At 42.4% G+C, this 24,228-nt stretch overlaps 1 protein-coding gene across 1 annotated transcript in view; it reads right to left on the bottom strand.

Moving 5' to 3' along the window:
• Positions 1-24,228, bottom strand: part of LOC104463922 (cadherin EGF LAG seven-pass G-type receptor 1-like) — a gene marked incomplete at its 5' end in the record, with an annotated part of 77,969 nt that overhangs the window by 1,730 nt on the left and 52,011 nt on the right. Inside the window, 16 exon segments of the mRNA XM_010076436.1 lie at positions 317-581; positions 756-998; positions 1,882-2,049; positions 2,855-2,958; positions 3,511-3,605; positions 3,906-4,031; positions 5,854-5,950; positions 5,952-5,975; positions 7,210-7,289; positions 8,608-8,720; positions 13,302-13,488; positions 18,403-18,603; positions 19,238-19,364; positions 21,803-21,970; positions 22,239-22,440; positions 23,630-23,773. Coding sequence (XP_010074738.1) covers positions 317-581; positions 756-998; positions 1,882-2,049; positions 2,855-2,958; positions 3,511-3,605; positions 3,906-4,031; positions 5,854-5,950; positions 5,952-5,975; positions 7,210-7,289; positions 8,608-8,720; positions 13,302-13,488; positions 18,403-18,603; positions 19,238-19,364; positions 21,803-21,970; positions 22,239-22,440; positions 23,630-23,773 — 2,344 coding nt within the window.

Genomic DNA, 24,228 nt, shown 5'->3' with positions numbered 1-24,228 from the left:
AAGGTGACGGGGCAGAGCTAGCTCGCTCTGGTCTCCAGCGTGTCAGTAACATATCAGCTTGCTAATTCAGAGCATGCCAAGGTGACCAGTGACAGGTGTCTGTCACGGAACCTTGCTTGTGGTTTTGGCCTTCTAATCAGTGCAACAGCATGGCTTGCGGACATGGTATGGAGAAGCACTCAGGACAGTCACTGGTGAGGGACTCCTGTCCAGTCACCAAGTGAAATCCTTGCTCAGTGGGAGTCTGGGGCTGGAAAGTGGAAGGAGAGACCAGAGCCATGGGAAGTCTGCCAGGGCATCCTGATACGGCACTTACTCCGAGTCTGAGCTGTCAGCATGTCCTGTTCCCACGTGGACATTCATGGCCATGCCATTGAGCTGGTCTCGAGACTGTTCCCTCCGAGCATTTTTTACTGTTACCCCCGAGTCTGACGGAGAGCGGACCACGTCATTTGTCCCCAGGGAAGCAGTCCTGGATGAGATTGTGGTCTGATTGTAATCTGATAGCTTTTCCCGCAGTCGATTCTTCATATTCTTATCCACCAGTGGGGGAGGGTAGGTGACTTTATTTTTTAAGATGCCTGTTACAGAAAAGAGGGAATAACGAGAATTTTGAAATGTATCAGTAATTTCATTTATCAAGCTGAACACATCCAAGAAGTGACATTTTATAATTCTTAATCAGACTTCTAGTTTGCCACTTTATTTCAAAAATAAAGCCTGTGAGGGCTGTGAGGCTGGGGAGGCCACACTACCTTTCCTCTGCTCTGTCTGCTGGTTATTCTGGTGGGACAGAGGTCTGTTCTCCTTCTGCTGCCCTTCGTTCTCCTTGTCCTGCGGTGCTTCGTTGCTGTGATTCACCTGGTTTTCCCTGTGAAGCTCTACGTTGACCTTGGTCTCGACTTTGAGTTTCTGTTTCCCATTGGGGTCCTCGCTGTCACTGGCCGCTACACACTCTGTGGGCCAATAGGGTTTCATATGATTGGGAAGGGTATCAACTGCAATGCAAAGAAACACTAGCTCGAAAACCACTTTTGATAGGTTTTCTCAACCGCTGCCCAGCCAGTCCTGTTTCCTGTGGCTGGGGAGGAGTTGTGTGTGAAATCAGAGAAATGCTTCAGATGATCCTTGCTGGACTGCACTGCCCTGGGAGTGCAGCAAAACCCACAAAACATGCCTGGTAGGATGTCAGAGTGTCCAAACCCTTCTCAGAGAAAGGCCGCTGGCTCCATTACTGAGAGGTGTGAGTCAAACCTCCTCTCCCAGCTCTCTGGGGCTTGCGATTCCACCAGCTCCCTGGGGATGCTGGCATCTGAGCTGAGGGCACCTGAGGCACCTTGTGCTGTGTCTGTGCAGAGCACCAGCATACAGACTGGACATTTGTCACTCTAAGCTAACTTACCTTTAGAACAAGATGAACTGCCCCTAGAAATGCCTGCACTCTGCCACACAGTACTGATATCAATGGCCAATGATCTCCCACTCTTTATGTCCATGGTGGCCCCAAACCCACTGAATCCATATGCCCGCAGTGCATGAGGAGGGGCAGGTATTTCTTCCCCCTGCCCTCAAAATAACCATCTCCTTCCTCCTCTTCCTCTTCCTTCATATGAGACTTTCCTGGCTGTGCAGCATCTGCTGACCTACAAACACACTGACTGCTGTCTGTCTGAGCACTGTAAGTCACAGATTTGCTCAAGTATCCTGTTACTTGCACTCAGGTACCCCTTTGAACAAGACCTTGGAGGAAGAAAAAGCAAGGCACAGTGGTAGGGATGCTGTCTCAGGTGTATTACTAGTCTAGCAAAATTGTCCTATCACCTCTAAAGCTATTTTAAAGAAGGGAATGAGCACACTTCTCTCCTCTTGCACTGGGAGTACCTTTGGGTGTGCTGTGGAGCGGGCCACGTTCATTATTTTTGGAAGTGGATGTGTTCCACTTTTTCTCTGGCTCGAGCTCATCTTCCTCGCTGTCTGATGAATGGGAGGAGGCGTAAGAGCTGCTGTGTTCATCGAGGGACAGTTCACTGTCAGAGTCGGAATCGTGCTCTACGAATGCAGAAAGGGGAAGTACAGCGATGAGAGTATGGACAGGAGTTGAACAAATCTATCTGACAAATGCACAAGGAGAAAGCAAAGGCAGGTGTCCGGTTCAGGCCATGCCAGGGATGAGCTCCTACATCCCTAAGTGTACATAGGATTAATTCACAGGGACTGTGGCATCCATCTAAGCAGTTATGAGAAGCACAACTGCTTGGCTCAGCTAGGGGGCAGGACCTTTATGTGCACGGGAGGTGCAGAACAGAATGGGGACACTTTTTACCCTGTTCAGTATGCAGAACAGTAACTCCACAGGATCTCAATCAACACAACACACAGGCAAAGCAAGGTACCTAGAATTATCAGGAATCTGCACATGCACTCTTAAAAACTGCTACAAGGCAACAAAATTTAACATCAAAACCCCAAATGAAAGGAAGTTAGGCAAGAGACACCTCTCATTTTCTTGTACAAAACACATAGCAGCAAAAGAGGATATTGCCTCAAGGTCTCCAATGTTAAAAGATCTCCAATTAAAAATCAAGAGCAACAGCACATAATTTGTGAGAAAGAAAGGGGACGCCAGAAACTGTCAACAGCTGTGACAGCTGTCAGATAGAAGCAAATACATGATATTTCCATTCCAGGATTCCCTAGTAAAGGAACCACTGCACAGCTCATTATGCCAAGAGCATAACAAGAATCAGACACATCAAGTCACACTAATTATTCTTCCTATTAAAGAAGCCTTTGAAAAAGTGCTGAGAGGGAAAAGGTGCAGAACTGGGTCAAAGCATTTAGAAGTAATTCTTACCATTGGATTTTGATGGATTCCTATGAAAAATGGAGGAATCTGCTTCAGTCTGACCAGCCCTTGCTTGACTTGAGGATCCACTGAGCTTATGAGCAGCCTCATCCCTTAGAGAATAAAAACAGGGGACAACTTTCTTGGTCACTTTACTGTTTTTAACAACAAGGCAGACAGGCTGATGGGATTCTTCTGGTCAAACACAGACAGCTGCAGTGAACGCTAGCCATCTTGTGCTTGATTGTCAATGTGGTCACTTCTACAGCAAGACACAGGTTATCATAATGTTGCTGTCTGCCTTTGGCCACATGAATCACACTCTGAAAAAGCCTGAAGTTAATAATCTAAATCCTGCTCCTTGAGACATGACTGAATTTTAACAGGCAAGCAGCACAGCCCATATAGTTATCCTAACAGTTATGTTAACTACTGCACTGTTGGAAGTCCCCATCGAAGACGCATGCAAAAGAAAATGCACAGAAGGAAATTACAGTCACATAAACCAGAACTGTTGAGACATAAAAGAAGTAGCATTTGAACCAAAACATTTATGTTTTCCACAAGAGCAATGAAAAGGGAAAGGCAAGCACCTGTAAGCCATGCACCTGCCACCTGATTACCTGAGAATATAAGCAAGGTAGCTATTGTGGCTCTTGGCTGACCTGACGGTGCTTTCTAGGGAGACAGTGGATTCCCCAATAGTTGTGCGATACATATTTGGCTCTTCTATATATGTGTTGTTACAGTTCAGAGATCGCTGAAGGAAAAAAAAACACAAAGCAATAGTGAATGATCCTACCAAAACGCCATGTTACCCACAGGTGCATTAAATGTCTTGAAGGAACCAGGTGTTTTTTGATGCTGAGGAAAAAAAATACTTCCTCTCAAAAATTTTTATTAAAACAGTAATCAAAACTTTTGAGAGAGGCCATCAGTAATCTTTGTACAAGTCACTGAAATCAATCTGACAATTCACTTAACTACAAGCCACTTATAAATGTATTTAGATAACTTTTACCAGCAAGAGGATGTTTTTTTCACAGTGTTTTTTCCTTACAGTTAATAGTGTTGCTCTTGTTGCAGTGGAATCATCTGGAAGAGGTTTCTTTCCAGTTAAAGTGTTCTTCAAGTGCTTCCTGACTTCTTTGTTAAATACACAGTGGAAGAAGAAAATGAACAGCCCCTGGATCATTTTAGAGAGAGGAAGAATAAATCTAAATTATTCACTCCTATAAAACTGCAAATACAAACAGATATTGGAGAACAGCCTTTTTGAGATAACCCCCGAATTCTAGTTTGTACTCCATGATTTCAGTAGCAATAACTTTTCTGTCTTTGACTGAAATGGCATTGATTGATACCCTAGGACTTCTTTATAATTTGCTTCCATGTTCAGATGCGCATAAAGGACCTGCAAAAATATACACGATGATGTGTTCCTCCAGGATTTACAGAGCAGAGCTTGTGGTAGGTGTCACCCTCCCTTGTTGTTTGGGAGGAAATGTTCTTCTCGAAATATCATATAGGGACATTAATGTCCCACTGGAAGACACTTAAGGGAGGTTGAGGGTTGTACTTGCATTAAGATTTTAGAGATTTTACACCAATACCTCCAATACTTTTTTACAGCAACACCTCCTTGTGGGAAAATCGCTGAAATCCACAGGGCTGGGCAGTTGCGGGCTTCCAGGAACACACATTAACAGCTTTCGCTGGGGGCGGAGGGCACACATGTGTGAACGAACCTTCAGATGTATTTGCTCTGAGGGAACTCACGCAGCTGCCAAATTGTTATCAATTTTGGTTGGAGATACAGTATATAGAAGCCAATCGTTCATGAAGTTGCAGCTGTACCAACATCACAAGATGCCTGCTTTTCATTATTTCAGCCAAAGCAATTGACTTAGTGAAACTTTAAACTTCAAGCTCACTTTCTAAACATTCAATCAAATGTGATCTTAGCTGGCATTAGCACTTTGGGATTATTCATTAATAAAATTCACATAAATGTCTCTTTAAAAATGCAAATTCAAAGAAGGCAACGAGGTGAAACACCACATACCACTGTGCCTCTCTGGGCAAGTTTGGAGAATTCCAGCTGCTGACTTTCCTCCCTTTCATCAGGTTTATATTTAATCTAACTTTATTTTAGGCTTGTGGAAGCCTGATTTTATAGCCTGAGTAGGTGTATTTATTTCAGAGCACACCAGCTGCAGTGGCAAAATAACCTTGCTCCAGGCTGGACCATCTGGTGTGCTTCCAGGATACAGGACAGTCTCCAGAGGAGACCCATCAGACTTCTTTTCCTCTTTGGTTGCAATTTGTGGCTTTTGTGCTGCAGATGACATGAATGGTTTGCTAGCAGTAGCTGGTTTAATACTGCAGGCACTTGCCATGACAGTTACTGCCATCCTTGGTCACATTCAAGTTGTGACCAACATGAAGCTTCATGACTACTTCTGTGTCGGGTCTCCTACAAATAACTATGTTCTACACCTTTAATCAAAAAGTATGCACACTAGAACAGGCAATCCAGCAAATCCCTAATGCAATGAGTTGTATTTGAAAATCATTATTTGGCTCATTTCCTTAAACAGTAACTTAATTTGTGAAAGCCTTGAATGTGGAGTCATCCACTCTGGGTGAAATAAAACAGCCTCTAATTTACTGTAGCAACAGAACAACTGTTAACAATGAGCAGGCAGAAGACAGTAATAAAGATTTTTGTGTCTAGAAAGACAGAGGTGTAAGTGCCTTCTGTTATTTATCTGTCACAGGTTACAATAGAAGAGCACTTATCTTTAGAATGACTAAAAGTGAGACATGTAATTACTCAGAGTTATGGTTATGGTGAAAAGAACCCTCTCTTTGAGAAAAGAGTGCAAAAAATGTACTTGACATCTCTTTTCTTCCTAAGTCAGCTAATGTTTAGCAGGTTTTTGGAGGTCTGGGTGCAACTGCATGCTCACTGAAGTCTGCCATGGACAAGATGTCATCCAACTTACCTGCAGGCAGCTGAAAATGGCAAAGAGATAGTGAAACGTCATGACGTCGCTGTTCACCGCCATCAGCCCCAGCAGCCACGTGGCACTGATGAGCAGTCAGGAATGCTGTTCGCAGCCCAGAGCTGTAAATCAAACAGACAGGCATTTGCAGCGTAACAGGATACAAGAGAATACCCCAACTTCTCTGCATGTGCAGTGCCACATGCCCAATGATTCGCCAACTGAAAAGGACGTTTAGGAAAATTAGGGCAGTGTGCACCAGCTCCCAGTTCCCGACTCTCTCATTGCACTACTCAGTGACTTAGCATATTCAGGTAAAGAAAAGGTGTTTTCTTTTGAAGTTCGTTTCCAACGTTTTCTTTAAACAAACCAGGCTGTTTGCCAAGCCCATACCGTTCAGCCTTGTTGACTCTGAGGAAGAGATCTGGGTGGTAAATGGCCACGTTCATCGCATTTCTATTTGTTGAGTTCACTCTCACATTCCTTCTCAACATTACAGCCCAAGGTTTTGGATCTAGGACACTCAGGGGAATATTTATTTCCTTAAAAATATTATTTCCATAGACGCTTTTAAAGGACGGTCACAATTCTAGTGGCAAAAGTTTTGTACTATGAGTAAAATAGCTGACGTTAAGTAGCAATTAGACTCCACTTGTTTAGGGAGATTTAAAAAAGAAACTTTAAAAAAAATTACCTAACAGCCAGGGCTGAACAAATAGCTAGAAGAAGTCTTTTGAAATCTCATACAGATACCTATTTGAAAAAAAAAGAAGTCTTGCCACCAGCTAATCATGTTTCAGTTCACAGGTAAATTCTGAGCTTTGGGCAAAACAGACATTAATGGGAACAGGCTGCCACAGCAGCTCAGGAAGGCGGCAGGTTGCAGCTTGCGAGGCTTTCTGCCTGTCCCATGGGGAGCAGGATGGGGGGAGGCTGGTCCTCAGCACAGGAACCTCAATGGGTTTCTGCCACAACATGGCTGGTCACCCAGGCAGTTGTGAGAGGAGACCCTTCTGAGCCATGGGTGAGCATGGGTCATGCCATGGGTGGAGGCGAAGTGACAGTGTAGTAGGGAGTATGACAAAAAATCTGGAAGGACTATAATGATACCATCTGGAGACCAGACATTTCCCTCCTGTCACCACTTGGTAGTGGAGCACCATGGTGAAGGTTTGACAGAGGCTCTGAGGGAACCTGTGCAGGTGCTGGGGAAGCAGCTCCAATTGCCTCTACCAATGCTGACTGTCTCCTCCAAATATCTTATTTATTTCCCACCCCAACACTTGCTTTTAGGCAATTCCGTCCCTTATCATTCCTGGCCAGAACTTTTCTACAGGTTTTGAAACGCAAACTTACATGACTCCAGTTTTTTCAAACGAACGTTGCCTTCGTCTGCACGATGCTTTCATTGCCAGTATAAAAATGACAGTGTTTATCTGAAAGGGAAATTGAAACAGCAGTATGGATTCCTTCTATAAAGTTGTTAGGGCTCAGTTTTCAATGACAACATAATTTTTATCCTAAAATGGTTTGTGGTGCCAAGAATGTTATTCCTTCAATTTACATGTCTCGAAGTTCCAAGATTCATCTCGTTCAAGCTAACATAATCAAGAACATCCAGGGACTTGATCTAGATGAAACCCAGTACGACAGCTGTATGCAAGAGAGGCTTGGGTGAAACATAAAAACTCAAGAATGGCTGTCCTTGTCCAGACCAGAGTCCACTCAGCCCAGCATCTTGTTTCAGCTGGGCCAAAGCAGAATATAGTAACAGAGCAAGCATATAATGATACCTCTGAATACTCCTCCAGCCTCCACTGATTTCCACAGCTGGGATGTACTAGGTGGGGTGGTGCGTTTGTACTTGATCACTCATGGGGAATTTGTTCAGTTACTTCCTGAAACCACGCAGAGCTTTATGACCACCATTGTCTTGTTTCTATGAGTTTCTAAGCTCACTCCCTGTGGAGCGATGATGTAGCTCGTCCTGTTTATTCTGAATCTGCCACTTTCTGCTAGTAATTGTGTTGTAAAAGACACTGAACAGTTGGCTCCACGGTCATATTCTCCAGGCCACCATGCTATTACAAGCTCCTCCCTATCCCCTAGAGAAGAGAGGCTTTCTATTCTCTAGGCTGAAGGCTCCTAGCCCTTCACTTAGTTGCTTCTCCAGTGGGGGCTGTCCCATGTCTCTGACAACTTGTGACCCCAATCTATACTGCTTCCAGGTCTACTTCATACTTTTTGAGATTAGGAGACCAGACATGGTATTCAAGATACAGTCACACCACGGATATGTACCTTCTGGTGCTCTGTTACTGAGGGATGTTTTAAGGGAGAAGTTAATCACCAGCCAATTATTTTAAATTCCTGAAATTGGAATTATTTAATATTCCTTTAGAACTTCTGGATGAAGGGCCTTTAGGACTTCCGGATGGAGAGACTTGTTACGGCTCATTTTGTTGATTTGTTTTATAAGCCAATTGACCAATCCTTCAAACATGGAACAAGGCAAATGGGAAAAAATAAATAGGTTTCTGGCGATACAAACATTGCTCCACATGAGATCTTCACACTGGCAAGCAGCCCTCTGACTTCCAGGGGCTTAGCTCATGTCTGCTCTGTTTAAGCAAAAGAAACAAGCTCGAATACATCAACAGTTGCTTCACATTATGACTGTTGGTTGCCAAAACATAAAAGAAAAGGTAGCAGCAAGGAAAAGACAGCTCAGATTGCCAACTCCACCGTACTTACAACTACAACAATTACAATGGGTCCGGCGAAACTCCAGATAAGGGTGTCATGAACAGACAACCAACAGAAATCAGGGTTCCCATAGCCTTGTGGATCCAGACCAACAGCAAGCCCTGGGTCATAAAACGGAGAGAAAGTACATCAGAAAGGTGCTGCTGAGACCTTCTGTATAACTAGGAACATTTTCAAATCACTATCTGACACACAAAATGATAATGGCAAAATGTGTTCAATAGGAGAGTCTGGGAAATCAAAATCAATGCAACTACTGAAATAAAACTTCTGTAAATCAAAACCTTTATGCTGGTCACTCCACATCAAATGATACTATGAGTTTTGTCTACCAGAACAAAGTTCACCTGCATAAAAGTGACAATAAATGCAAGTCCCAAATTAATTCTGTTTCAGCGCAGTTTTACAGTCATACTCACACAGTGTGATGAAGCCTTGAGGGTGAGTGACACATTGAGGAATTTCAATAAGCCTTTGCAGCAGAATGACATGAATCATAACTGAGGAGATGTCTGTATTACAAAACAAGTGCATTCTTAACTGCTGTGAGCTTGCTGTCACTAAAATAACACCATAGACGAAGGAAGCTGGGAACTCACGGGAGTTAAGCGCTTAGCTCAGGCCATCCCAGGCACCTCATCTTGCTTTCAGTGCTGTTGGAAATGGAGTTTGCTCATGCCCCCAAGGCAATCAAGGTAAGAACACACCTTTTATTGTTTTATTTTTCAAAGCCTGGACAATTCCAAGGGAGTCCAACCTCCACCTGCTGATTTACAGTGCCATCTGATTTGGTGACGTACACCTCACCTGTACAGCGATGGACTGGGATTGCTGCCTTTGACCTACAAAATACTGCAGAGGTCTTCCTTCTTCAAGACACAGATACCATCATACAGAAACTGATCCCTGTGATGCCTATGGTGAATGACATATGGTAAACGGCTGCAGCGTGTTGTCTAGGCGTTGGAGGCACCTATTGTGTTGAGCGTATGCCCTGACTCAAGCAGGCAGCCAAGGTTGATGGCAGTGCCATTCTCCGGAAAGACAGTTTATGTGCATTAATAAATGGCTTTTTTTTTTTTTTAATTGAAGACCATGTGCTTTGATTAAAAGACACTGAAAAAGGGAGAGGTAGCTGCATTTCACTCTCACTGCTTAAAGCTGGCCCATGGCCAATATTCACATCTGGTACAAGCCTACAGTCTACGAAAATTAAACTGGCTATTTGGCAAAGGCGTGGATATTGGATCTGTTTTCTCTGAAGTGTGGAATGAGATAGGACTGGTCTCCCTCCCTGCTCCCATTGGCTCTTCCACCACCCCCTTCAGCAGTTGCCATCCAGAAAGAATTAGCCATAAATGATTAAGGGACCATAAAGTATTTTATACAGATGTAATTCTGTAGACACAGCCTGTTTCCCAGGACACGATTTCCCCATTAGTGGGACTTAAACTAGGTTTTGACCAAACATCTGGCTCTAAGAGTAACTGGCAGACAGCAGCATTTTTTCACTCTCAAAATCCCGAAGTTCTCCATTAAACAAATGGGGTGAATTGCAGTCTTCAGGTATGTGGTTCAAATTCTACTGGAGTCAACAATATGTAAATTAACACTTCACTCAAAGGCAGAATTAAGCTAATGCAATGTAATATAGCAAATAATTTTGGCACATCAATTAAATGCTGCAGCCTGGTTGTCCTGTGCAGACTAAGCGTGTGGGCTGCGTGATAGCTCATTGATGTTGGCAGAAACTGTTGCTGGTCCTGTGGCTGAGCTGAGCATCTTGTGGGGACCAGCACCCATCCTGGGAGCATGTCAAGGGCACGCCATGGGGAGGTGCTGCTGGAAGGGCATGTTTTGAACCTTCTGAGCTCTGTAGGCTCAGCAGCCATATGTGACTTAGGCAACTGCAGGTCAGCCTCACTTCTCTCCTGACTCATCACCTCAGTATTCACAGCAAATTGCAGATTTGGAAAGTGCTGTTTTCTGGGGGATACTGGTTTTAGGGCTGTATCAGAACCTGTTTTAACATGACCACTGCAGTCTTTGTGGCAAAGCAGTTACAACACACATATGCCAACTGGCTAGCATGTTGCCATGAAGACACGCAGAACTGGAGGGGTCTTGCTGGGTGCCAAATTCAGCCCTTTGTTCCTGAGGCAAAAAAGTAATGAAATCCCTCTCCTAGATGGATCAAACTACATTTTAAAATAAGCAAGCTTCAAGCAAATTAAAAATGTTCCACTGTCGTTGCCCATGAAGGAATATTCCAGATCTGCACTCTTTTGATGGCTGTAAGCCTTCTCCTAGCTTCCATCCTACTTTTGTTCAGGCAATTTGCTCTTCTATGCTGCGATTAAATGTGGTTCTTCTCTGCTGGAGTGCTCCCTATGTAAACATTTTGCTAAGTTTCCCCCACCCAAAGGACAAGGTCCCTTTCTGCCCATAGCCTGGTCCCATCACAGATGCCTTAGGACCACTATGTCCCAGCTTGAAATGAATGTCAGTTTGAGCACAGAAAATAGAAAAAATAAATAAACAAAACAGAATAAAGCCACTGCTACTGGAGGTTCTTTTCTTTTTTTTTTCAGCGTAGCTACGAAAAAGATAAAATGGACTACTTATCTTTCAAATAAAACAAAAAAGTCCTTTGGATGTCTGAGACTAAAATCCCTTCCCACATCTAGACTTTTCCACTATTAAGAAACATACACAATCCTCTCACAAAGCAATTTAAAAGAAATTGCATTTAAGATGCACGTTATGAAGTTGGAACCTTTTTACTGTTGGTATACTAAAATTTAAAGCTTATAAAAGAAGATTATTTAAAATATGTACAGTAACAAAGTCTTCCAGGAGCAAGAAATCCCACACTGTGCTATTTATAGTGAAATAATTTTCTCTTCAGATTATTTCTAAACCTGGAAGGGCAAACTAAAGGCTTAGTTTTCTTTGTCCTGTTTCACAAAATCCTCTGACTTGCTCAGTAATAGGGGTCTGACTTTTCATTTAAATGAAGTGCAAATTGAGTAGATTCAGAATTTAAATTACAGGAGACAACCTGGAACCCTAACGCATAGTTTTAAAAGTGCAGAATAGTTCCATATCACAGAGAACAATATCTAAGTAGAAAAATGTAAAAATGGTGTACTTGTAATATTTAGATTGCATAATGCTGCTGTTGAGAAGGTCTGAATTATTTTAAAATTCAGGAGAGAAACTAAACATGAAACAGCAAATCCTTCTGAGAAAATTCTTCTGAAGAGTTATGCTTCTGAAATGCAAATTGTTTACTGCTATTTAATGATAATATTCCTTTTCTACCAGAAATGATACTGCCAACTATCTGATGGCACTTAAACGTTCCTACATATATTGCAGTAGTCCTGTATGTAGTGATAAAAGTTACACAGGTCTGAAATGTTCTAGAAGTTCAAGGACAATTTCTATTTGAAATGTCAGAGATACGTCTAGAGTGGCAGTGCCTTCTGAGATCTACCTTCCACTGTGTTCTGGATAAATTGATATAAGACTAAATTATTTATGCACAGGGTGATATGGAAAAAACAAAAAACTTACCAGCTCTCCAAAATGAAAGCTAACTTATACTAACCTATGTTATATTCCTGTATTACACTTTCTTAAGTCACATCGGAAAAAAAACCATATATTTTGAAAATTCTAACTTGTTCCATATTTTTCCAAGTATATACGAGTGACAGCTATTTGTTTGATCTGAGAGACATCTAAACCTCTGCCGTTGTTGACAGTATGTTGCTATCTGTAAAAATAAAAGTAATTGGATATAAGTTAACTATCTGCCTATGAGCTGATTTCCCACATGGCAACAGATACATGCTGAAATAGCTGAACCAAAAAACCCCACTCCAACTGTTCTGCGAAGCGCACTTCCTGAGGAGCTGTCTGCCTGATTTAACGCAGCACCATGTGCTTAGGGTAGCACTGGAAATGTCTGATTGCAAAAATAGGCATGGTGAGGGCGGAGATGGATGTGCTCCTGTGGATCACCCTGGAACAGTTTACATGATCACTGCCTCCAGCTTTTCATTACTTTTCCTCAACTGGAAGTTACTGCCTTTGTAGCTGAAATGAAGTAAAAGGCTGCTTGAGTATTCCCAGCTCATTTTTATGCCAAGTAAAACAGAACTGCTGAAATCCCCTTCAGGGAGCTTTTAATGCTGGTTGAGGCTAGGCAACGGGAATGTCCAGTGAAGGGCAGCAATATCCTGTGGGCAGCATTGCTTCTGAAGCCACTGCAGCTACCTCCCCAAGAGACCGTGTGTCCATATCCCAAGGTGCCAGCACAAGGACGGAAAATTTCTGAAGGCTACTAGTGTTGTTGTTAAAATAAAAATATTGCTCTTCTCAAGCAATGTTATCAAGTCCTGCTTTAATCTGGGAGCAATTATGTCTATGTTATTGTAAAATCCTCAGTACCACTTCAACTGGGGCAATAGAGGTTTGGTGCACAGATCTGCCGAATTCAGGCTGACTTCTGCTAGACTTTGATTTGGTGTTTGTTGCCCTTATTCAAAAAAACACTGAAGTGACAGCAGTAGTTGAGTGTACCCAGAGCTGTCTTGGATAGGTAACTTTCCTGAACCTGGCCAGTAAGATGGGAGGGAAGGGAAATGAAGCTGTTTTGGGGTGGTTGAGTGTACCTGTTATAATGGCAGGGAAGCCCCAGCGAATGCCCCAGCCAACAACGTAGTAGAACCTCATGTGCCCGAAGTTGATGTTCCTCACTTCAGTCAGCATCCGGTAGATGTGGAGCTGCTCCACAAACATCCATGCAAAGGTGCTCATGTAGAAATAATGTAAGAGGATGGCAATCACAGTACACACAAACTGCAGAAAGGAAAGGGCAGGGAAATTAGAGTTCCTCTTCTGAATCACAACCTGGTGAGTCACCGACTCCCCCATGCAGCTAAAGGCAAGTGTAATGAAAAGCTTTTGTCAGAACAAATATACTGCCTTTAATTAAGTTTTTCAGAGTTTCAGAAAAGCTGTTCATATTGTGAAAGCTTTTTTTTTCTTGTAAATTATGTGACCTGTTCTAAGTCGGGTTCAGCTTTACCCTATCAACCCAACATGCTTTTGGTCACTACCCTTTCTCTTCACATTCTGTGGCTAATTTCTCTGTGCATATTTGCTGTACAGGTGAGACTTCTGGCTCTTCTGACCAAATTCCTTCTGCTCGCAGGAGGGGCAGGTCTGGCAGAGCTCCTGGCTCTTTCTCCTCATGCAGAGCAGGAGGTGGGGATGCCCCTAGGGAGCCTGCAGACCCTCTGCCCTGTCTCGTGTATGGGTCTTGCCTGCACGATAACACTCCCGTGAATTTAGCCACAGTGTGTTTAACGGCATCAGCTAAACTGGTCTCACTGCAAAGCCAACAAACTGCTCTTCAGAAGGGCCACCCTCATCCTTGCACTGACTTGGTGTCTCCCATTTCCACATCAAGGGCCATCCTATGGGGTTTTTCTGCTATTTCACTTCTTCCTGTGGAGGGAGATCTCTCTCTCAAAGAAAGTGTGTTATTTTGGTACAGTTTTGTTTTTTCTTAAAGCAGACACTGTTTTGTGCCTGGTACTAGTAGATAAAGAAGTACAAAGAAACTTTCCTTGTGTTTGACAGAGGTGGAGGAGAGGTATGAGACAGATCTTGGGTCTTCACTTTAGGACCAGTCCCTGAGAAAGTCCTTCTCGCTCTGAAAAACTTCACTTCTGGGGGAAAATCCATAAAGCTTCAGCCCAGGAAAAGTGAACATGCTGAACATGAGCAACAGATGATCTATAGACCTTAACCAAAAATTTTCCAGCAGTTCTTTGAGGAATTTTCTTACCAGTTAAATGAAACGTCTGTCTCACAAACAGGCAAAATTTGATGTGATCCTATGATCTAGTGTAAGACCAGCAAACCATTTTGTCCCTATGTGACTGTGTCATAGACACCTGTTCCATCTACAGCTCCTTTTCTGGGACTCTTTAAAAAAGAACTAAGAAGCAAAAGCATGGATGCATCCATGGGGTAAGGCAGTGGCAGACTCTTTTGTCCTTGCAGCTCTGCCCCTCCCTGATGAACCCTGCAGACCTTGCATATCTATACTTCAATAAGTCATGGAAGATGCCTGGCCGTTATCACTGGACTAAAATGATGCAGCCAGAAGTAGATCACCACCTACTCCGCAGATCAACCTTTTACCTAATGTCAAAACCAGAGTATTTGACTACAAAGTGGCTTCTAAGCTCTACCTGGCTTGAGTGGGGGGGTTAACCACCTTCTCATCCACTGCAGAAAACCGCCCTAACTGCCAGGCTTTAGGATATTATGGGTCCAGAAATGCTCGGCTCTACCCTCCTCTTGAGGCTGTGCTACTTGCAGTCAGGCACAGAAGTCATGAAGACAAACAGAAAGTAGGTTAGTGCTGGCCTGCTCGTTCACATCTTCAGCTAGGTACAAGAGGATTTGGAGCTTCCAGTCCCAGGTTTGGATTTGTTTTTTATCCTATGTCAGCAGCATAAAGTGGACCACTCAGGTCTGCCAGGCTGAGAGCAGCAAAAATGAAGGACCTGCTCAAACCAAAGAGACAAGGTCCTTAGTGGGACCTAGTGTAGGAGTAACAGCTACAGTGGGCAAACTGGTAGCTGAAGTTATCTTTGTGACCAAACAGCCATCTTGAAACCACTAACCTTTACAGACTTGCGTTTCTTTAGTATCTGCTAACCAGCCTTCCTTCTCAACGGTTTGATCGGTCAAAACAGGAATGACCACAAGCTTCCGACACCTGAATTGAAATCTCTAAATTAACCTTCTCCTTTCAGAAGCCAAGTAAAGTATTTTGCCAAGGATCTGTTGATAAGCTTGAATTAAGAGCACTTTGTGCAACCATTCAATTTTTGTTTCAAAATGTTTTACATTGTGTTTTGGATCCTTTTGTTCCTGTGCAGCACTGATCCTGCTTTCAGATTTTGGCATGACTTTTAGTGTTTTTTCACGGTATAATGCTCAGAAATGTAAGTTTCCCTATTTAACTCTGCTGAGCAAAGGAATCATACAAACACGGCCAACTTTCTGGATTCACTTACTGCATCAGCTTTATTATAACACCAAGTGTTACTGAAAACGTAGCTCACCAAATAAAAGATCTTTCTTCCCTCTGTGTAAGCAGGGTTTTTTTTTCACTCCTACTGCTAAATGCTTGTGAGTAGACTGCTGCCCTGAACATTACCTTTTTCAGGTAAGAAAAAAAGAAAGAAAGAAAATAAATCACTTCCTATCAATAGTCCAAGGAAAGATTAAAACCTCGCCCAGAAATGTGACTGTTAATTTACAGAAACCCATAAAAGCCAGGCTGGGTGCCAAGCAGCACAGCATTATTTGTGCTCCAGCATTCTTTCCCTCTTTATGTTCATCAGTGCATGACTCGTTAGACAACTCTCATTCCATACAGACAGATGAATAATTGTCCCAAGCAGACATGGCTTACAGCCCTCCTAACTTCTCAAATTGACTGGGTAGGCTGTAAGGAGTGGCTTTCTGCTGTATGAAATACATTCTGTAACTTAAAGATCTTTGTAAGTGGGTTAAAGGTTTGGGGTGTTTCACTGAGTCCTGGTAACAGTACATGACATGAGCCCAAAAGCATGAAAATGGGAAGGAGCAAAAGAGACCAGTCTCACCAAGTCTGACCATTAGTATTTGTGGTACTGCTATAACGAACTGTTTTACTACTCTTATAAACCTTTGCTTGGTGCTTCATGATATTATGAAAGGAATCTAGAAATGAGGAGCCATCATTTACTGCATAAGTTTTGGTAAGACCCTGCAGGGATGTGGGCTTGGCCCCCTGCTCCTCAGTGTTCATGTTGGAGAACTGAAAGAGTACAAACTCCCTGCTGGTGAAATTCAGTGAAATACGAGTGGTGTGCTCAAGAAGGTATGGGAAAGGTCAAGTTACACGGAGTGCTGTGGATCAATTGGCAAGGTGAGTTCATCTGGGCAAAGTTAGTTTAATACGGAAACTCATATATTATGAAACAAAGACAACATGGGTCACACATGATGTGAGACCATAGCCCAGAGGGCAGGTCAATGGAGTTCCTGGTGCAGGGGAATATCGGAATATGGGACTGGAAGCAACACTACCAGCTGGAAAGCTTTGTCCAGTTTATCATTCACAATTTTCTAGAAGGTAAAGCGAGGGAAGAAAGCCCAGAAAAAAGGCAACAGACTAACCTGAATCTTAGAAATTGGAAGAATTTAAGCAGCTTAATTTTATTTAGTTTTCCAAAAGAAATACTACCGAATGGAGGCTTCCTGAGAAGACACTTTTTATAAGAGAGGTCTCTCAATTTACTAGGAAAAAGTCTTGACAGCACCCAGTTACTGGAAGTTGAAATTAGACAAAATCTGACAGCATGTTTAACTGGGATGAGATACTATGGCACTTTACACGAACAGAGGTAAGGGACTCTGCCATCACACCAAATCTCTAAGTCAAGGTCAGATACTTTCTAAAATGCATGTTATAGCTCAAATGGATATCATAACCCAGGGTGACACTTTAGGCTTAAGTTATATAGTAAGTGAGGCTACACATCAGGCACAATGGTGTTGTTACCACAACAGTGATGATACCCATTTAACGTAGGCATTTTCTCCCATTTCTGCTGCTTGGACAATGTGGAATCATCACGGTTAATTTTTTGTGTGTGTGCGTGTGTGTGTGTGTTTTCATCTCAAGATTGTACTTCCCTCTCAAAATTTAGACTGCAACATGTAAAGGATTTCTAGAATATAAATTTTCTTCAGTGTGCTCACATGATCCCTACAGCAATATTTTGAATATTCTTCATATCTGTTAAGGACATAATTTTTATTGCATGTCACACCCCCAATCTGTTTACTGACTGGTAAAGTCGACTGTGAAGCTTGGCAGTGCTGGAACCCTTGTCTGCTTGTCCTCTACCTGACTGCATGGTACATGACTTTTGAGACAGGTCCTACTAAGAATTAGCAGCAATACTACCTATAATACTACACAGTTAAGATAGCAATGAGGTCCTAGGGACAGAACATACACACTTCATGTGTGGCATATATCTCATATTCAGTCCATTCACAGCTTGCATTTCTTGACATGCACAACACTGGAGGTGCCTGCACTAAGCTTTGGCAACAGATATGATGGGCTGAAGCCAACATTCCCTGTGCCTGGAAGGCACAAAGCAAAGCGACAGGTTTCCTCCTGATTCTTGGATGTAGCAAGCTGTCCCATGCCTGGCAAGTGGCTTCTCCAGAAAGGCCATGGTGGGTGTGCAACACGCATATTAGCACCTGCACAGCAACATGTAGTTGATAACCTACCAGTCAACATCAGGAGCCATTTGGGCTTGTGAGGTACCTGCTGCAGGAGAAACTGGAGAGCCTCCTACTGAACAGACAAAGCAAGACAAAACATACTGATGGAAAGGAAGAAAGAAATCAGTATTCAGAGTTCAGCTTTTGGGATAAGCCTTCAACAGGGCTGCAGTCACATATTCTCTGAAAATAAGATATAGTCCTATCTCCTGGCATTGCTATTAATCACATAAAACACGCAAAAATAAAAAAGTCTGATGTTTCTCAAATGACTGTTGATTCCAAGCAGAAGTAAAAAAGAAGAGAAAGTGAAACAGATGGGAACAGGTAAAAGTTGCAACATGAACCCCCTGATTTAAAGCTCAACAACAACTCTAGCAATAAGAAAAGAGTAACTCTTACCGGGTTTTCAGTCTGGTTGATTCCAATAAGAAAGACAAGCTCAGAGAAGAAAAGGGCAGCCACCAGGTTTTTGTGGATACTGTGCAAGTTTGAACGTAGTGTGCGGATCAGCACGAGCAGTATGAAGGTGATCAGCAAAGCCACCAGCGAGATGGATACGGTTGTGTAAGTGACAATCTTCAGAGGAAGCACCTCCCCATTCTGCAGAAAGACAGGTTGACAGGACCTCCATGAGTTTTTCCTTCCATTTCCTGCAGTCAAATCTACTACTCAGAATGTCAGTGTTTTAATTACCACTGAGCCAACGTACACATTTGCTTTAGGACCAACAGAAGTGGACAGTGCCACCTCTTAAATCACTTAACAGGTTCAGTGCACACAGGCAACACCCAGAGGGAGGGGACAGTTAAACGAGAATCCCCTGTGACTTTGATGCTGGACTGTCCCTGTCGAGGCTATCCCAAGATGGTGAAAAACCTATGGTGTTTTTGTCTTTGTCCCTGCTATTGTAATTCTAGATGGACCTAATAGCAAGTGATGCCACAACTATCATGTGTCTGTAATCTTGCCTCACTCCCTTCTCTGCATGGCTTTCTGCAGCCTGGTGCAGTTCTGCGTTGCTGGCTATGCTATACACTGACCGGGTAAGAAGCTCCTTTCAGCAGACCCAACGCCGGGTGCTGTGAGGCACAGGGTGACGTTCCCCTAACACACTGCAACATGGGATCAATCTCCTGACAATGCTCTGAATCATGTTCAAAGCTCAAGCTCAAGCTCTGAGTCAAAGGCCTGGAAAACCAAAGCCCTCAAAAATCATGAGCCTGATATCACTCACCTCTCGTTTCGAAATGTCCATCAGGACAGCAAAGCTGGTTATATGGTTGCACTGGCAAGCGATATGGCTCTGGTTTCTGGAAAACAACTCACATCCTCTGGAGGACCAGGCACCTGTCCCGCCAACCCTGTGGGGAAAAAAGGCATTTCTGAGAGCAGCCCTCTGATCTCCCCTTGCCTCCCGCTGCTATTGTAGCTCTTGCTCTGCAACCAGAGAGGACCGTAAGTAGCAAGACAGAAATATTTATAGTTGTCACCTGCCTGAAAGAATATAATAAACTTTAAAAGCCTTCAGTTGAAGTAGTTTCTGATATGACATCTGGCTTTGCCAGCCAAATTTTGTGTTTTTATAACAATCTGTTTTGAGTTAAAAAAAAGTTTAAAAAAAATTTATTTTGAGTCAGTGACCACACAAGCAATATGGGGAAGCAATTGCACAGAGCAAACTGTCCATAACAAAGGTAAAAAATACGGAGAGATACACGTTTCTGAGTCATGTCTAATTCCCTAGATCTAGACACTGCTTGTAGAGCTCTTATGTGAAATATGTTTCAGCAGTAACATGTCTTGTTATAGCACTCCTCTGGAAGGTACACAAGAAAAGGTTAAAAGCAGTAAATAGTATTTTATATCAGGACATCTCTTGTATTAACATTGGGAAGGAAGTGCTCCCTTAAAAATTCTTCCCTGTGCAGCCTTGGTTAACTCCAGTGACTTCAGAAATTATTTTGTATCAATATTTATTATTCTATTCTGAAGTTAATGAGTAATAAAAATAGTCTTGTAGTTACTGAAAGAGTTTCTAATTAGATACGACATCATATCAGGACATCTTTTTCATTCAGCAATAAAATATTTGTTAAACAGTTCTAATAATCACTTTCTATTGAAAAGTACTCACTTTTAAAAAACTCTTTCATTACATGCAGTTTAAGAGCTGCTTTTCAACTGTGGCTGTAGGAAAATGTAACACAGACAACAATGCTGTTGAAGTTGCCAGCAAATAGTTAGCAGATGAATCATTTTAGAGCTAATGAGTTATTCAAGCCCATACAATGTTTAAAAATTTATGAAAAAGGACTTGCCATTCCCCCATAATTGGCAGAATCGTCTGTACATTCAAGCAAATACACTACTTTACATGCAGGCAAATGGAGTAGTTTATTATCGCCAACATAACAGATTTCTGTTGCCTCTTCAATCCTTTCAACAACATAATCTCCTGAAGATTTTGACTAGGAGGCAAACAATTCCTAGGTTAGTTTGCCCTTTTATTTCCAGCACAGGATGTTGCCTTTTAATGGATTTTTCCATAGGTTTACTAGAGTTTTTGGGTTATTAGAAAACAAGTAACAGCTATTCCTCTTACCCTGGGCATCTTCTCACTATATACCTCATGTTTGAAAAATTGCATTATATATGTAATAGTTACAATATTGTGAAATCATAACTTGCACAGTGTGTAGTTCTCTCTCAACACATTTTCTTTTGTTTTAACCACCCTCTTGAAATATCTCCAATAGGACTGTGCTGCTTCCACAATGCCATAAACCCAACAAAACACTTATGAGCATATACAGTTCTTAACATTTTTCACGTTTTCAAGATAAATGTCTGTATCTTCAACTTTACTAAATACAAAAGACATAAATGAGGCATCTTCAGAATATTTAATCTTTTCCCTCACACTTCCCTCCTAGAGAGTCAAATACTCTCTCCTTATGTTCTGCTTATGTACTATGATTGCTTCCTAACAACTCAAAAGGCCTACAGTCCCAAAGAAGGTTTTTCCTCTCCTTCCAATTTCTCACTAAAACAAATGAAAGCAAATCCACAACAGCTGATGGAATGAAAGGTAAGTTGCTTCTTACCAGTGCAACTGTCTTTAGGTTGGCTTTTGATTAAAAAATCTGAGATTCAAAAATTTCTAATCTTTACTCACATAATTTTACCTGCAAAACCTCAGTCCTCCTTTTTACCAATATGAAGACCTGGGTTTGTAATTTTTTTTCACTGGTCCTGGCTGAGGCATCATGGGTGGGTAACTGCTTGCCATGTACTCTGTCCATAGTCACTGGAGAGTAACAGGAGACGATTCAGCCCATGTAAGAACTGAACTATCTCCTGCAGATGCCCTTCTAAAAAGGGGGCTTGGGACAATGACAGTCCTAACTTAAGGACCTCAGATGAACCATGAATTCAGGCACTGGATTCGGACTATGCCTGTCCAGACATACATCTGTGGGCAAAAAGCATGAGCAATTACAAGGAAATTGTGAAATTTATTATTGCTGGGTGAAAATGAACCCTGCAGAAAGACTGGATGGTGCTGTGTTTGTTAGAAACCACATGGCCAATCCTTTGTTTGAGGAATTAGGATGATTATTTTCATTTATCTCAGGTTGGTGGAAAATGACTATGTGGCTCTATTCCAGCACAGATCAGTTGCCAGTTGAATAAACTGAGGAAAAAAGGGTTTTCCTCCCGAATTATCTTCCTGGGCAGAACTTCTCTGCTACTGAGACAGTGGCCAGTGGCACAGCCCTAAAACAGGTAGGAGACATACATGATGGAGTGATTCCAGAAGACACAGACAGGCTTCGTTCTCTCCTCCGTTTCCAGCATGGCGTACTCCACTATGATGGGCTTTTCCACCAAGTTGGGAGGAAGCTCCCCGTCACTGTGAATCGCTGTGCTCACTACAGGTGTGTTAATAATAGGGCGATTTGGCAATCTGCAGAAGGAGAAAAATTGCACAGTCATCTAAATGTTAAAATGTAATGTACTGATTTGGCAGGCTCTGCAAATAAAAATATTTCATCCCTCCAAAAGCTTCTGGCACTACTGACATGGTTATTCTCCACTGACCAGAGACAGTACTGCGGTGACAACTGCAGCACAGATGACATTTGGTCACTATAAAAGTAGCTCTGCCTCCCCTGTACACTCACAGCAAGTGGAACAAGGGGTCTGCACAATTCACAAACAGGTCTGAAGTTTACCTCAAGCTTCTTCGGTCAGGATCATAGTTTTCAGGCAGAAGGTGTCCCAGGGATCGGTATATAATGACCATAGCAACCGTATGATGTGTTGAGTCATCTGGGTGTCGCTTCTTTCTCTTTGCAAAAGCACTCTCAGGGCTTAATGCATCACTGTTCACCTTAGAGGATAATTTTTGATTTGAAGGCTTCACTGTAGGCACTGCTATGGAATTAACAGAAATATTAAATTCTTTCCACACAGCTTTGGAGCTACCATTTAAACTAGTAATTTTGCTCTGCAAAGATACAGAGATGCTACTGCTGTTATAACTCTAGGCTTACAGCACTGAGCATGCTCCTAATGCTATATTTGATATTTTTAATAAAATTTTAGCACATCTCATAGTTATATAGCTGATAATCAAATAACCATTGAACCACAAACAACCATTTAGTCTACCCAGAAAACAAGACATTTCTAAGCTAGAAGATCCTAAGTATATAACAATATGCATGCTATCAAATAGCATGTACCTTTATATATGGCATAACTAGTGTTATGAATACACCAATTGGTCACATGGAATTTCTCCCTGCTAATTCTGTCATACAATGAGCTTTCAGTTTTGGCAAGATTTCTTAACATTCACATTCTCCTTTTTCTTACAGAAAAGATATGAGTTATACAAGCAGATGCCCTGTTTCTGAGGAAGAAGTCATACAGTTGTATTAGCTTATTAATTATTATGCGTTATTTTCACAAGTGTTACTATTTCCACATTCAGAGGATATTCAGCCAAGGTACATGTATAATTGTTGCACTTTGAGTTACTCTCTCTCTCTCTTCCCTCGCTCAAGGTAATTTGTGGTTCCTCTCAGCAACCTCCAGGTACCCCAGAGACACCGGGAAACAGGTACTTGCCCATGTATTGTCCCCTCATCACCCACCTCCCTGCGCAGCTCAAGACTTTTTCTTTTTTGTGTAGTTCTGATAACACATCTCTGCTCCCAGATTTGGATTCTCCATCTCTCGCACCACCTCCCTCCATCTCTGCAAGGGACTCGGGGAAGGTGGCTTTGGGGCTGCAGGCTCCAGGTGGCTGTCCCATCCCACCCCATCCTGGTGGGAACGGAGGCAGAGCATTTCTCGTGCTTTGACAGGGCTGTCCAAGGGGCTGTGAATGAGACCTGACAGACAGGTACAGCCAGTTACGCAGCCCCCCATGCTTCCACTGCTGCCGGCAGGCAAAATGCCTCAGAAGTATGCACAGCTGCTCCATCCCTAAATAATGTTTGCTTGTGTAGATGGTCGCCCTGCTCTCACCCCAGTACCACTCTGCTTTGCAAGGATCAATCATGCTCCCTGGGAGCTAGTCAAAATTACCCTCTGAACAGCAGCAGAAGGGTTTTACCTCTCCTTTCTGAAGGTCTGAACAAAGTATCAGGGAAGACAACAGATGACTCCAGATCTTTTGGATAATCTTCTTTAATCTCATGAAATCGTGGTATTCTAGCTCCCGTGAAGTTAGACTTGTCAAAGATGTCAACAGCAATAACTGGGGGGGAAAAAGTTTCCCATAAAATTAACTTCAATGCTTTCACATATAATATCGTGACAAAATAAAACATGATTGAAAGGTTAAAAAGTCTGCACAACGCAGAGAAGAAATTTAAACCCTAAAATACATAGTCAAATTTAATTTCTCTCAATTAATACCCTAAACGACAACTAAAAGCTTATGTGTGAGCATTATGTGACATTTATCAAATTATACATTTATTTTGTAGTGGAAAGGAAATCACAAGACAGTATCATACTAGGAAAACACTACTGCAAACACTGGGAATATAGAAGTGGCATGTACCATTTTCAGACTTGCTTCTTGTAGGGAAGGCTAAATCTGCTGCTTCAGAGACACACTTCTACATCTGTTAAACTGCGAAGTCAGCTAAGCAAAGAAAATAAACTAGATTTTACCTTGGACTACCCCTTAGTAGTCCAGTTCTCCTT

This window comes from Pterocles gutturalis, unplaced genomic scaffold (assembly GCF_000699245.1).
Source record: "Pterocles gutturalis isolate BGI_N339 unplaced genomic scaffold, ASM69924v1 scaffold27813, whole genome shotgun sequence".
Classification (NCBI taxonomy): Eukaryota; Metazoa; Chordata; class Aves; order Pterocliformes; family Pteroclidae; genus Pterocles; species Pterocles gutturalis.
This window is presented reverse-complemented; position numbering and strand designations above follow the sequence as displayed.